Below are 15,386 nucleotides of genomic sequence, written 5' to 3' on the forward strand. Positions count from 1 at the left end.
ATCCCTCTACTTAACGTCATCCCTACCAAAATTATGGCGTCAGTTATCTGGTCTCCTCTGCAGCAGTGAACTTGTTTTGCCTTAAGTCTTTGAGTTTTAAGAATAAATAACCTTTTCTCTAGGGCCTGTATATGTCCCAGATGTCCTTTTATTGAGTTCACAGAATGCAAATAGAAAAAGGTTATTACCAGACAGAAGTGTTTAAAAATGAAAATCGAACCTAATACATGGACTCAGACAACTGGAATAAGGAATATAATATTTATAAAACTGAGTAGGAGGTTGCAATCATTGCTCTAAAATAAAGCATTAAAAATTAATTCAGAGCAAACCTGTCTGTGCTACAGCAAACCTTGCTTTCATTAAGGTAGCGCTGTGTGTTCCTCCAGAATTATTTCCTCAAAATAGGGAAAGAGCTTGTAAGAACGGAGTGTTCTGCAAACTACAAAAGATCTACCTGAGGCACGATTTAGAGTTACCTTTAATACTAAAGCATTACACACCTTTAATTTTGAACCAATTAATTGTGATTCTTGCAGTTTCTCTACATTTCTGCCCTTGAGTACTAGGAAAGTTTAATTCACATGCTTCTTATTCATCTTGATTTGATTAATCCAAATGGCACTGTATCATTGATTAATTCATATGTTGCAGAATATTAAATATTAGGAAACTGTGGGTGCCAGTTACAAGTTATACTTTAAAAATTTCTGTAGATTTTCCATTTCAAAAAGTTTATGTTCCACATTTTTCCAATGTTTCTTCCCAATCTTCTGCTTCACATTATTATTGTTATCATTAGTTATCATCATCATCATCATCATCATGTTGTTTCCTACTGTGGAATATAATAAAAAGAAAGACAAGTAAAACTGCTACTGTGATTTCTGCATGTACTGTTGAGGTGAGGTTTTTATTTTCCCCAATTTACACCATTCCTCTGAAGACCTAAAATAAATAACCTTATAACCCCTGGGCCCTATTGATTTTTGAATGATTTCAAATAAAAAGCATCCAGTTCCCATTGCATTGACAAACTGCCCAGCCCCTGGGTAATCCTATTGGATTCCTATTAAATGGGGGGGGGGGGGGGGGGGCGAGAAACAACAGTGGATTTGAGATGGAGGGGGAGAGGTGGTCCGGCTCGGCTCAGTAAATGGGTCTTTAACCTTTGACCAAGGACGACAGGTCTTCTTTAGTTCTGTTAGACCAAGAGCAAGCTGTTATGATTAAATAAAAAAGAAAAAAACTGTTGAGAGCCTTTCTGAATATGTCCTGGGAATTAAAGCATATGGCAGGGATAAGGAAAAAAGATTTTCCTTATGCTAATGACCCTTGATGTCTGAAATAAATTAGATCCATTAGAGTTTATGCTCAATAAAAGAAAGACTTTAAGCACTCCAAAGTTAGTGACTCGAGACCAGTTTTTGCTCTGAAATTCAATCTGCCTACTTATTAATTCTTAGTGAGGCTCCAGAGCAGACAGGAGATGCAAAATCATAATTCTGTACTGAACCAGAATTTTAAAGGACCACAGGTTTCTTTTCCTTTTCTTTTAATTAAACCATTTTTCATGCTTCTCATTTTGTTTCCCTCATTAATTTGATTTTGTTCCCATTTTTGTTTCATTTTTTGTTTCTTTTCAAGGTTTCATTTATCCTATTTCAACTGAACAGAGAACCCAGAATGAATATGGATTTTCTTGTAAGTTTGATGTTTGGTCTTTATGTTGCTGAATAATCATTTAATACTATTGCCCCCAGTTCAAGTTTACCTTTCTTTGGATCACAGATGTGCACACAGGAAATAAGCGCCTAATATATTCTAACATGAAAGACAAATTAGATTTTCACTGCTGAAGAGAAGAAAGGGTCATTTCAAGTCTCTGCCAGCTTTACAATCTATCAGTCTACCATTCCTTTCTTCAGTCCCAGTGGCTGACAAACATATCATGAAATATGCTGATATAAATAAAGGGCAGGATTCAGATGCTAAAAAGTAAAGGGTTGAGGAAATGCAGATCTGTTGAGTTAGAAATCATAAATGTTGAATAAGTAATTACAGCTTGGTAAAGGAGAACATTAAGGGTTTAGATATAATATTCTGACCCAAGTTCAGAATGTGCTGCAGGGTCTCAAATAAACGCAGCAGAAGTGAAATCAGCACTTGGAAGTGCTGTGCACGCAACCAAGAGCGTTTGGGATGCCACTGGTTTTCTGGAAAGATTTGTCAGTATTGACTTGATTGATGGGGAAGTGGAGATTCTGGAAACTTTGGGAAATACAGTAGTTAAAAAGAAAAAAAAAAAAACCTTTTCACGTTTAAACACAAGATGTTAAAAGAGATGGAGTGATTTCCAATAGGAAATTCCTTTCTACTGCCAGGGAGTCACATACCACGATGTGAGGATGTCGACGAGCACGTGAGCCACTGGCAGTCTAAATGACCAGTCATTTCTAATAGAAACCACGTGGCTGTGAGTCTTAGGAGAGAGTGGTGGTCCCTCAACTTTCAGGAGATTGTGGGACCTACAAATTTGAAAATTCTGTCCTCCCAAAATGTAAATGTAAATAAAATTGAGCATAAAAAGGCCGTTCTTGACCACCTGAAATGCCAGTTGAATCATCTCTTTTACAGTGAACCGAGCCGCTTCAGTTAACTTTGCTCAAAATTTTTGTGGGTCACAGAAAACTAAAAATGGAGACTTAAAGCTGGCCGTGGGATTGAGGACAGATTTAATTTTGTTTGTTTTATTTTAATTGTCAGCTCTTGTCACTTTTTGCAGTTGGATCAGAGCATATTCTATGCCACCAAGGCAACATGCAACATTTATGGGAATTTTCTTCTTACTTTACCAAGAAACCATCTCCCAAATGACCACACACTGTGTTGGTCAAATGCTTAATTGCCTTCTGGGGCAGTCTGGCCTTCCTGGACCAGAGCTTTATCTTACTCAGTGCACCAGGGAGCTATATTCCATTCCAGGAATGAGTAGCTCAAATGTGAATCTCTGACAAGAGACCACGAGAAGCTCAGGGTTCTCAGAGGTAACATGAAATCTGTATCAGCCTAGAGTGATCGGCATTGACCTCTGCTCCCCAGATCTGGGTCTTCTGAAAGCACCTTTCAAATCCAGCATGTTCACTCCTAATATCTGCTATGCTTAGTTCTACCCTTCCCACCCACCACGTCACTGCTTCAGGGGAAAGTGAGGGCAGTGCTGTGGAAAGTAATCTCATGGCTGGGAATTATACTTAGAAACTACTCTGGTCCAATAAATATACAGATTCAGAAGATGCCAGGTATTTCTAACAGAGTGTTTATATTTATGTTTTGAAAGAACTATCAGCAAATTCAAAGCCTCCTTCCAAACTTTTCCACCTGAAATTCATAATAAACATTTTTTCCCTGTGGGTTGGGATGGTTTTAGCTCCAGTTTCTCTTTATGCCTCATACTAAGTAGTCTGTTATGCTGCCCAACTTAAGATAGATTAGTGGGTGGATAGATGCAGAGTGAGAAGCGAAAAGAAATCAGAGATAATTTTCCACTGAAAGGCCACAGTTGTTTTATATAGCTTTCGAAATAGATTTGAAATTAACCTATAAAAAAGGCAATAAATGTCTGAAAAAATTATAGCAACAGGTATATGTACTGTGGGGAATTTCTCTAACCAGCTGGTCCAATGTTTCCTTCCCCCGTCCAGCCGCCCCTGATTCAGACGACGTTGCTCTGTACGTCGGCATCGTGATCGCGGTGATCGTGTGCCTGGCCATTTCTGTGGTTGTCGCCCTGTTTGTGTATCGGAAGAACCATCGAGACTTTGAATCTGATATCATTGACTCTTCGGCGCTCAACGGAGGCTTTCAGCCCGTGAACATCAAGGCAGCGAGACAAGGTCAGTGAACAGCGTGCTTCACACCCGCGGCTTCTGCGTTGAGCGGTCTCCTGCGTGGCGTCAGAATCGGTGAAATTCAGGCCACGTGGTTCAGCTAGAACAGAAGCTCCGTGAAGATGGGGATTTGGGTCTGTTTTGTTCATTACTGTATTAACTTCATTCACAGAACAAATTATCTTTTTTTTTCTTCTTGAACAGGTTTCTCTCTCATACTTTTTAACTTTTATTTGAAAAGAGTACACGGATTGGTTGACTGATTTCTCGAACCACTTTTTTTTTCCTTTTGACAAGACATCTTGTATTGCTCTGAATATGGTGATCTAAAGATGACCCAAATCCAGTGTAGACAAGGGAAACTATCACCCAGCAGTCACCTCGTGGGGACCACTGTCTGTGAATCCAATCTATTGAAATAGCAAAGTACCTTAGGAGCAATGAGTAAACTTCAAGGCAAAATATAGAATGAACTTGTCTATTTATTTGTAGCCAATAATAAAATGGATCCCAGTCATCTAATTGCCCTGTTTTTAGCAGAAGCTTAGAGTCTATACATCTTGAATATTCACTGAGTTGCTTTGCTTTTGGCTCGGAAAGTATCTGGGGGAGTCTGACTGATGTAAGTTGCCTGAATGGAGAATTCAAATGGACTTGCTTTCTCTTTCTGACTCAGATCTCCTGGCGGTCCCCCCAGACCTGACATCAGCTGCGGCCATGTACAGAGGACCTGTCTATGCCTTGCATGACGTCTCAGACAAAATCCCAATGACCAACTCTCCAATTCTGGATCCGCTTCCCAACCTGAAAATCAAAGTGTACAACACCTCAGGTGCTGTCACCCCCCAAGATGACCTCTCTGAGTTTGCATCAAAGCTGTCCCCTCAGATGACCCAATCCTTGTTGGAGAATGAGGCCCTCAGCCTGAAGAATCAGAGTCTAGCAAGGCAGACTGATCCATCCTGTACCGCGTTTGGGACCTTCAACTCCCTCGGAGGTCACCTTATTGTTCCCAATTCAGGTAATTCCTAAAGGTTTAGATTGCAAAGATAGATCTTGGAAACATATTTTTGTATCAAAGTCTTTTTTATTTGCTTATTTCCATTATGCCCGAAAAGTTAAATGTAGCCTATCTAACCCAAATCTGCTTTCAGTGTAAACCAACGTTACTTCAGATAAAAGCAGCAAACCATTTATCTTCCTCCAGCAACTCTGAAAACACTTCCTTTGGAAACATTGTACTCATGACTTTCTGCCAAGGTGTAATTTAGACTGTCACTGGCCTGCTTCTAATAGAGCTTCAGAAGGCAACAGCAAGTCAGAAGTCTGCACTGTTGTCATCACACTTTAAAAGGACAAATTAATTAGAAAGCATATCAGTGGGTCAGTTCCAATTTACTGCAGGAAGCAATACTTCAGAATACTAACTTTTAGATGATCAGAGGACATCCTAATAGACATCAAATCTTCATGTGTCAACTTAACCCTTTATTCCACAGTCTTCAATCCCAAGATATTTATAAGGTACTCACTCCTATTTCTGATATGTCTCTCTAGAATCACAATTTCATCATGTGTCCTTTTGTAGTATTATTTAGTTTTCAGTTTATTACCTAGTTATCTGCTTCTAGGAATCAGCATCATAAAGGTCTTAAATGGTGAATTTAGGTTAGTGACTGATAATGTTTTATTAAAGTTTGCTATTCATTAATCAATACTAGTAATGGGCTTGGAACTATTGGTCGTAAGAGGGTTAGTGGATTCCTCTCTGAATCTATCTTAGGTGTTTTGGTCAAGGCTGAACATTTTGCAAATACAGCAATAAGAAACAGTTTGATTGACTTAAAGTCTTCATAAGAAAAGAATATAATGTGTACACAGCCAAGTAATATACAGACCAATCTGTCTTCAGGTCTGAATATGAACTTGTCTGATTCCTGCTCTCATTCAGTGCCCCAGGTCAATGCCTTCGCAATTTTTCACCCCATACCTTTAAAAGTATATTTTAATAAATTGAAATACTTAATATAATATCATTTTTCCATTTTCTATACATTTTGCATAGCTTAGATCATATATTATATAAAATTCTTTTTTCACCTTTTTCTCATTAATTCTCACGCTATTGTTTGCTCTTTAAATCATGATTTTAAATATACTTTTAATAGTCTATCAAATGAGTAGATCAAAATATACTCTATTGTTCTTCCATTGTTTAAACATTATACTATTCCAAAAACAGTTTTGTCGTGATATTCACTGGATTCTATCTTTCCTTCCTGTTTTTCTACTCCTGTCACTTTTTCATATATGAATTATTATAAAGGCTTCTTCAGTGGAGAGGAGGGAGCTAGTGTGTATTAAATACTTTATATGTACTAGGCAATAGCGATTTGCATACATTATTTTATTTAATAGAGTAACGATAGTTACCTAATATGTGTCAGGCCTTACTCTTGTTACTTTACATCATAATTTTATTGCATCCCCATAGCAAATGTAAAGCTACATTCTATTGTTCCTGTTGGAAAGAGGCTGCTTGGCAGCCTCATGGGGGGCACTCTGTGCCTCAGCAAACTATCTGTACCCTCGTGTGACAGTCCACTTCCCACAGCAGTATAGCCCTCACACATGACTTTCTTTCTCAACAAGGCCATGACTCAACATTTTGAACCCGTTATACAAAGGCCTTTGAATAACTATTCCTCCTTAACTCTCCATTCTTTATTCTTCATGCTCTTTTTTTAAGCTCTGCAGGTGATTCTTTTGTTGGTGGTGGTGGTGAGGAAGATTGGCCCTGAGCTAACATCTGTTGCCACTCTTCCTCTTTTTTTAATCTCCCCAAAGGCCCAGCACATAGTTGGATATCCTACTTGTAATTCCCTCCAGTTCTTCTATGTGGGATGCCACCACAGCATGGCTTGATGAGCGGTGTGTAGTATCCAAACCTGTGAACCCCAAGCCACCAAAGTGGAGCATGTGAACTTAATCACTCAGCCATGGGACCGTCCCCTCTTCAGGCTTTTCATTGTGGCTGAGCAAGTTTTTATTGCCCTGTGCTCATTTGGCATATTCGATTTCCTTGCTAATTAAGTGATAAGCTGCTCAAAGACAAGAATGCTTTTACTTCTTGGCATTCACAACAGTGTCAAACACTGTACTAATGGTGATCCTCCATAAATTCTTATTGAGTTGAAATAAACTGCATTTATTGGAATAAAATCATGGAACCCGGTATCTGCAGGTCGCTGCCCACCCTGAATTCCCCTTTATGATGATGCTGCAATGGTACAGGCCAGTGGCTCTTATGGTGTAGTCTGAAGGCCACCATCATTGGCGTCACCTGGCAACTTGTTGGAACGACAAATTCCCCAGACCTTCTACATCAGAAACTCTGGAGACAGGATCCAATAATCTGTGTTTTAGCAAGTCCTCCAGGTGATTCTGATGCAAGCTCAAGTAGCAAACCCCTGCCGTAGGCACAGTTAACTTAGAGCAGAGCTCAATCCAATGGTCCTACAAAATGGCACCAATTAGCAACTAAGTAAAAGCCTGCTTGACCTGCTGTGACTAAAACTGGCAGTTGCTGTTCACTTTCTAGAGTTGCATGTGATGAAAGAAGCTCTTCACCAAGTATTATTCTGTTATGGAAAAACACTGATGCTAACCAGATTGTTCAGAAATAACTGGTTTTTTTATATTGTTGAGGTTAGCGTTTCCCTGACTTTGAATCTTGCGGGGATTTTTTTTTTTATTAGAAACGATGCATCATTACAGCTGTTTGAAATTTTAAGAGCAGTTGTTGGTTTTCCCCTCACTTTACAAGGAAAACAACAGTGGAACCATCTGTCTATTCCTTAAATAAAACAAGAGTTTAAAAAATTACATCATTCCTTTAAGTAATTCCATAACAGTTCAGAGGGAGCGGTGGTAACAAATACAGCAAATAGGGAAGGAGAGCAGGGCAGCTCTGAATATTTACATGTCTTTAGAGAAAAAGCTGGCCTATGGCTACGTGGCCGCAAAATCTCTCCGTCCCTTTCACGTGCTTCAAAGGCAATCTGTGAAGTTTCCTTTTGATTCACAGGTCTTATGTGACTGCTTATCTCTTTTTTTTTCAGGAGTAAGCTTGCTGATTCCCGCTGGGGCCATTCCCCAAGGGAGAGTCTACGAAATGTATGTGACTGTACTCAGGAAAGAAAATATGAGGTAAATATGCTTTTTCTGGTGCACTTGACTTTATCAGTGTCTGACTTGGAGGAGAATTGTACAATAGAAAGAATAAACCCGACATATTTTTGTCTTGAGTGTCCTACTTCTGGCATACCCTTTTTTTCCCGACTTATAAAAGGCCAGCTTTTACTTCTCTTTATCTTTAAAGCTCCAGACACTTTTGCAGATCTTGAATATGGATGGAAGGCCAGAGATCTTTTCCCAAGTGAACGTGTGACCATATCACATGAAAAAATGGGCAGAAATGTGATCCACAGATTGTCCAGAGAGATATGTGGGTAGACACGGAGGCATCGGCTTCCTGTGGCCTGGCTCAGGAATCCAGCCTGCTCCCATTATAGGGGTAAAGGTCACAAAGAATTAGACAATCCTGTAACCCCTGACCTGGCCCCCACCGCAGGCTAGCACTTTATTCTCACCTGCAGATTCTTCTGTTTGTGGCTCTCTCTAGCTCCAGTGTTACCGACCTCCGTCTTATGTTTAGCACTTAGAGTTCCATATTGGGCCTTTCTGAATGGATCCAGGGTTGATTAAAACTAGTGAATCAAAAGGCCCTGTTCTGAATGTGTCATTACTATAAAGATGAAGTTATTTTAAGTAAAATTAACAAGAGGAGTTCAGAAGTCCTAAATTCCACTTTCAATCCAGCCTCTAACAAATCATCTGTGGTCTCTCTTGATTAGTTCTCACATAAAGTGCGTGTGTTAAATAGTGCTTTAAAGGCCTGACTGATTAACGCTTCTGAAGTACACTGAGAACTTAAAATAAACGATGTTGAAATGAAGATCCTTACATGTAATTAGCATTGCTTTTCCCAAGGGGAAAGGCCTCGGCTCCTCAGCCCTGAGCTCTGAACATAAGCATGAGTGACAAGCGCAGCACCAGGTGATCATTACAGCGAGTTGTACCTTTTCTCTTCCCCTCTCATCCTCAGGAAAACATCCATTTTTAGTCTTGTTCTTCAGGAGCCGAAAAGCTCTTCTATAACGCTCTCTGGCGGAGACACTGGTGTTTATAACCGGCAGGCCCCAGGACCTTTTTATCCTCAGGGGGTGTCCTCTCACCTGCACAAACACCAGCCTGGCTGAGAAAATAATAAAACTTGTTGAGCATTATTCAGGCCTTAAATTTGAGCAACAGAAAATCACTGAAAGGCTTGTATTTACATCAAATATTCATTTTTTCATTCTCCATGCAAAGTCACATTCCCAGGCCCGCAGAGCACCCTTCTTCTGCAGCAGGAGGGCTGAAGGTTAGCAAGCTCCGAGATCTTTTTACATGTTTTTCTTCTTTATCTTGTCCAGAGTCAGTTAGCACTAAGTACATTATCCCTCAAGGCCTTTGCCAACATAGACATTGTGTTTAAAGGGAAAGAGTATCGGCTTGTGCTTCATGCTGAGAGGCAGCGAGGTGTCCCGGTCTCTTCCTTCCGTCTGAGCATCTTTGTCTCTCGCTGAAGAGCCGACCCGCAGGGCTGTGGCAGGGCCGTGGGGCCCAAAGGGCCAGCACTCACTGGCCTTGGAGGGGTTTCCTGCCCACGGTTTAGTTGGCACCCTGACCAGGAAAATCGTACATTCAGGATGAAGGAAAGAGAAAACAGAAAATTGATAAAGCTAGACACTTCTGCTTGTAGGTCCCTCTGCCTTTGACTCTAAAGAAAAGGGAACTATGAATTCCCTCCTTGCTGTGCCTGCCACCTGAAGTTAGGTGCGGAGGGAATTACTCTGTTGAATTTGTTGTGCATCAGAGAAGTTCTCTTTATAAAAATGAAACTAGAGGAACCTCAAGATATCAAAAGAAAATATGCATGAGAGGCCATGAAGCAAGGAACAAACGTGAGAACATAACCGTCTCAAATAAACGAGGAATTTCTCTCTTGATGATTTTCTGTTGGGAACTAGATGCATTTTTCTTGTAAAAGCACATTGACAAGAATGTGTTTTAGGATATAGTAATAATACAAAGCGAGCTGCCACCTATTCAGCGTACTTTTAATTTCCTTTATTCCTCACTGTAACTCTGCAAGTTATGACAAGCTCCACTTTAAAGATGAAAAAACTAGGGCTCAGGGGAGTTCAGTCACACAGCCAAGGTGTCACAGATTACAACTGAGGGAAGGCAGAATTCACACCCAGGTCACCCCACCGCCGCCCTCTTCCACTTTCTAACATGCCATCCCTCCTCCACAGCACACAAACCGAGCCTCTGCCTTCCTGTTATAGCGCATTCTTTTTATTGCTCACTAAAGACCGTTTCTATCCTCACGTGATCCGAGATAGAAGTTCTTTCAGAGAAGACACTCTGAGGACATCAGGAGATATGAGTTACTTCAAGACATTTATAGGAAAATTCTGATCATTTTTCTCCATTTCCTTTCTCTCTGATTCCCTTTCTTGCATTCAAAACTGGGTGTTTTTCCACCTGGATGGTATCCAGCTGGTCATCTGCCGATGTGAACTGTCTAAAGGGAGGCGTGAACTTAATTACACGTGGCACAGTGAATGTGACAAGAGGGGCCTTATTACCGAATATGCTCCAAGAGGAAGCCCTGGGTGGCGGATGAGCAGCCTCAGTGAGCTGCAGAGCTGGGACAAGCTGTCTCTGACCAAAAGGGAGCAGAGCTGCAAGGCTGTGCTCGTGATTTCCACCTCCTTCACAGATCTCTGGAGAGGTGGCAAAGCCTCTGCTCCCTCGTGAATACCATTTCCACGATTAACGGCTCTAACATGGGCCTTTTTGCTTGTTTCCAATAGCAGTTCAAAAAATGAGTCTGATGCAGACTGAAATTTTGCCTTTTGTCATTTCTTATTGAAAAACAATTGGAATTGAAGATATGAACATTAATTTTCCCTTTCTCTGTGTTCCGTACTTGCCTAGCAGTTTTCTCAAAAGGCCAAAAAATCAACTTAGACATTCCAAATATAAAGGCAAATAGAAATTTTTCTGGTAAACTGTGGGGAGCCATGGAAGGTCTCTGAACAGCAACGTGGTACAGGAATAGCAATGCTTTTGAAAGATTGATCTGGTGATGGTGTGTGGGCTGAATTGGTGCAGGGAACGGAAAGACCCCCTGAGGCGGGGTGTCTGGGTGGGCTCTGGCAATAATCTACGTGTGAGGGGAGAGTGGAAGAGCCAGGCCTGAGTCTGGGGAATGGAAAGTGAAATATATTTCAGAAGAAAAAGTATCTCACGACCATCAGAAGTATTGCGAAAGAGTGGCAGAGCACAAAGAACGTGCGTAGGAATCAAGCCTCAGGCACTGTGAGGACTGTGACGCCGGCCGGCAGTGAAGGGGCTCAGACGCAGCTACTGGTTCCAGGCGGGAGAGGCCAAATTCTGATTCAGATATGCGCGGTGTGTGTGAGGGGGGACGGGGTTCGTGCTAGAGATGCAGACGGAAAGTCACCGGTGATGGAGCCACCGAGGGAAAAAACGCAGAGGCGGAAGGAAGAGAACTGCGGAAAGAACTTTGGGAAGTACTCCTGTTTCAGGTTTGGGGGTGATGAGCGAAACTAAATAGAGCATGTCAGGATAAGGCAGACAAAGAATTTGCATCGAGCACGGTGCTTAACATAGAGTGGCTCCTCAGTGAATATTTTTGAATGAAAGAATAATTGATTGTAAGCATAGTAGGAAAAAATCAGAAGTAAAGAGTTTCAAGATGGAGGAAGTGGTTGACAGAGGTGTTAGTAAAACTGGAATTGAAAAAAGAGAATAATAAAAAGAAGACTGGATTTATCAACTGCAGGACATTGATGGCCTGTAGGATTTTTTTTAAGGAGGAAATCCCAGTAGGAAGGGTTTAAGGTGTGAGTTAGTGGTGAGGCAAACTATCATATATATAATCTACTGACAATATTATAAAGAAATGTGTTAGGATAGCAGGCCAAAACTCTCTTATGTAGGTAATCATATAGCAGAAAGTTTTCAATTATTTTAACATGTTGTCTGGAACTTTGTAAACTAGTAGTTGACATTGTCATTTCTCACTGAAATTCAGTGATATTCTCCTTGTAGGCGGAGTCCTAAATTCCTCATCTGAGGGAACACTTTAAAAAGACTAAATATATAGGGAGAAGGGAGTAGAGTCCAGGTGTATTCAAATCTTATTCTCTCACTGTGCTCCACAGTGTTTATTTATTGAAATCCTACTAAAAAAGAAAGGATTCAAAGATTTATGAAAATACTGTCTTTTCAATGGGAGGAAAAAAATTTTAAATAAGTGGATAAAAAAATGAGAAAATGGGAAAATAAGATTAGAAAAGATAAGATTATAAAGTCAGGTGAGCAGTTAGAATATAAAATATTTGGCGTAATTTCTGCCATATTTCCCGGCAATAGGTCATGAATTTATTATTTCAAAGCTTTCAAGGGGGAGTGTGGAAAATTGCAAGAACCATGTGCACATGAGGAAAAAACATGTCTGGAAGAAGCTCAGTTATTTCTCCTTCGGTTCCTCATAAAGAAGACATTTTGTTAGTACAATGAACAACATCCTTGAAATAAAAACAGCAATGAGTTTCATAGGGCCTCTTCTGTTGGCATCCCTCAATGTAAGTAGATGGTATAAGGCCCAACTATAACTTCAGTAAAATAATTCCGCAAGGATTCGGCACTTCAGTGCAGGGCACAACGCTTAGCTGTTCCAGCTTAATCCAGGGATAGATTTTGGCCTGTCTAGGGAAATGGTGGCATGCCCTTCAGAGCGCCTTCCATAAATATTTTTTTTTGCTCAATTGAGCTTCTGACAGCAAGTGAGTTCGATATTCCCTGTCACATACCCAGAGTGCAGATATTTCAAGTTGCCCGTTATATGTGAGACTGCTTTAAAAGGCAGCTGAGCCGAGTGTGGGATGGTCCTCCTGAGGGACCTGACAAAGGACATGTGTGTAATAGAAGGCATCTTGTCTCCACAGTGAGGTGGACAAATTCTTTTCAAGAAGCAATTTTGAACCTGCTCTAGCAAACAGAAAGAAAACATTTCTCAAGGCCCTAAACCCAGATGAGCAACCCCAAATACGCCACTGTATGAAAGAAACCAAGTGACTTGTGCTTGAATTCTAGATTTGCTTATGACTAGCTTAGCAGCCTTAGGCACGTGTGTTACTATCTCTAGATTTCAGTTCCCTCTTCTGGAAAAAGAGGTCCTAGAACTACTTATCCTAACTACCTTACAGGTGTGCCCTGAGCAGCAAATGCAGCCGCTCGTGTGAAACGTTTGTAAATTACGCGCTTCTGTGCAGGAGACGTTCTCTTCACTAAAGATGTCATGTGAAGGATGAGAGACTCTCTCTGACGGGAAACGAAAACTCCGCTCTGAGGGCTTTGTCCTAGAGGCCCCGGAACCCATCCAGCATTTACCATATTATCCTTGATAGACTTCGAAAAGCCTTTAAAACTTTAGTCATTGTTCGTTAGTGAATTTCTACTTAATTGCTGCTTCTGCAGCTAAGTGTTGCTTTGTGTTCATTTCCATGTTGTCTGCAATTAATATTTATAGAATATTTCCTTAAATATCTTAGACAACACATGTGACATAAGGGATTGAAGCCCCTTTCTGCAAACACATGAATCAGACTTGATTATACTTATTTTCTACTATTTTTGTTTTATGTATTTTAATATCCTCACTTTATGTAAATAAAGGAAGTGTGGATTTAAACACGCTGACCTTTGGTTTCACACAGTTAAATCTGAACCTTCTCTAAGTCACTCCTTCCATAAATGCTTGGAAATGTTTCCAAGTTCAACATTAGTTCCTTCGCTTGAAAACAAAAATAGATTTTTATCATTATTTCTTCTTTGTTTTTCATTCCCTGTTATGAATCCCACTTCACCGCTTCCCTATTCATTACATTTTTGCACCTCACTGGGTTAATAAATTCTTTTGACACCTACTGCCCCCTCCTTCCCTTGCTATCGCTCCTCCAAGAATGGTGCCATCAATATTGCATGCCAGGGGTGTGCTTGGCGAGTTCAGGTCTGACAGCTCCCTGGCCCAGCAGGGAGTCTTCTCCCTTCTGTTCCAACTCAATGATGAGAAGAGCCCCTCCTCCTCCTGCCTCCAGCCCCGGCTGCTAACAGTGGACTAGGAGACAGATGTTTCCAATCCCCAACAATATTGCAAGGACCACTTGAAATGGATTCCACTTTAGTCTCTTTCCTTTAAAGTTTAATGTTCACTTCTCAAGGCACACTTGTAACTAAAGGTAAGAGTGGTGCTCAGGAAAAGGCAATCAGTGCTTTTTCTTGCCCTGGTCAGAAAAGTAGAAATAAGCAAGAATAAAGTTACTGCTTAGGGCAGATAGTATAATATCAGCTAAGACACAATGAAAGCAAACCTTACTCATGTTCTAAGAGAATGAATTTCAGATTGGAAAGAAGGAGGAAAAACTGGGTTAAGAGAAAATGAAAACGATGGGGCAAAGGGGACAGTAATGACTTCTCAAGCTGCCAATAACCTTATGATTCCAACTATAAGTACATTTCTAAGTAATTCAATAACTTTAGGTTTAATAAAACTGTGTTCTTACTCCGTGAGACTGGAGACAGTATTAAAAAACTAAAAGGAGATAAAAATTGTTTTGATTTTCTAAATGTAAGGAAAGAAAAGCCATGGGTTGATGAGATCCTCTTGAAATTTTAGCATGAGAGAGGAAGCAAGTTTCACGAAGGGGACAATCTGCCAAATTTTAATTGAGGTCTTAGAACTGATGATGATAATTGTCAAGAACCGAGGAATCTCTATGATTTAATCTTACTTGTGAGCTACCAAGTTGGCTACCACAGTTTTGTGGATGCTAATAGATGATGCAAGACTCCTGGGTCAGAGACAAAGGACAGTTTATTACTCACAGCAATAGCACTATCTAGAGTATCATCATTTTCGTGCCAGTTTCCTGAGTCCCGGTTCCAAAACAGTGATGCAAAGAAGGTCAGATGACATCTACATACTCAGTGGTTGCATTCCAGGAAAGGACACCGAGCTTAGGGAACCTGAGTCTTTTATAATGGGAAGTAGACATACCTGCCATTTGCTCCAGAGGTAACCACTATCTCTCTTCCAAGGTGATTGCTAAATAATTGCTTTGAATAGACAGCCAAGAAAGTGCAAAAACATGTGAGATCCATGGAGAATTGTTTTCCAACAATATCTTAAAAAATAATAAGTGCTGCTATCATTCACTGAGTGCTACATGAGGCCAGAAGATGCAAGCTAACTTTTAGATTATGTAGTATTTAATATATAAACCACAGATAAAG

The 15,386-nt window shown here is 40.4% G+C and overlaps 1 protein-coding gene across 2 annotated transcripts in view; it reads left to right on the forward strand.

The window, feature by feature from the left end:
* The window catches only part of UNC5C (unc-5 netrin receptor C), a 351,791-nt gene that overhangs the window by 308,271 nt on the left and 28,134 nt on the right, over positions 1-15,386 (forward strand). The window contains exons 8-11 of one of the 2 annotated variants that reach the window (XM_046655649.1): positions 1,648-1,704; positions 3,705-3,896; positions 4,567-4,911; positions 8,012-8,099. In XM_046655649.1, the coding sequence (XP_046511605.1) occupies positions 1,648-1,704; positions 3,705-3,896; positions 4,567-4,911; positions 8,012-8,099 (682 nt within the window). The remainder of the gene's footprint in view (positions 1-1,647; positions 1,705-3,704; positions 3,897-4,566; positions 4,912-8,011; positions 8,100-15,386) is intronic. The other variant, XM_046655651.1, reaches the window with a different exon arrangement.

Source organism: Equus quagga, chromosome 3 (genome assembly GCF_021613505.1).
Source record: "Equus quagga isolate Etosha38 chromosome 3, UCLA_HA_Equagga_1.0, whole genome shotgun sequence".
NCBI classification, from domain to species: Eukaryota; Metazoa; Chordata; class Mammalia; order Perissodactyla; family Equidae; genus Equus; species Equus quagga.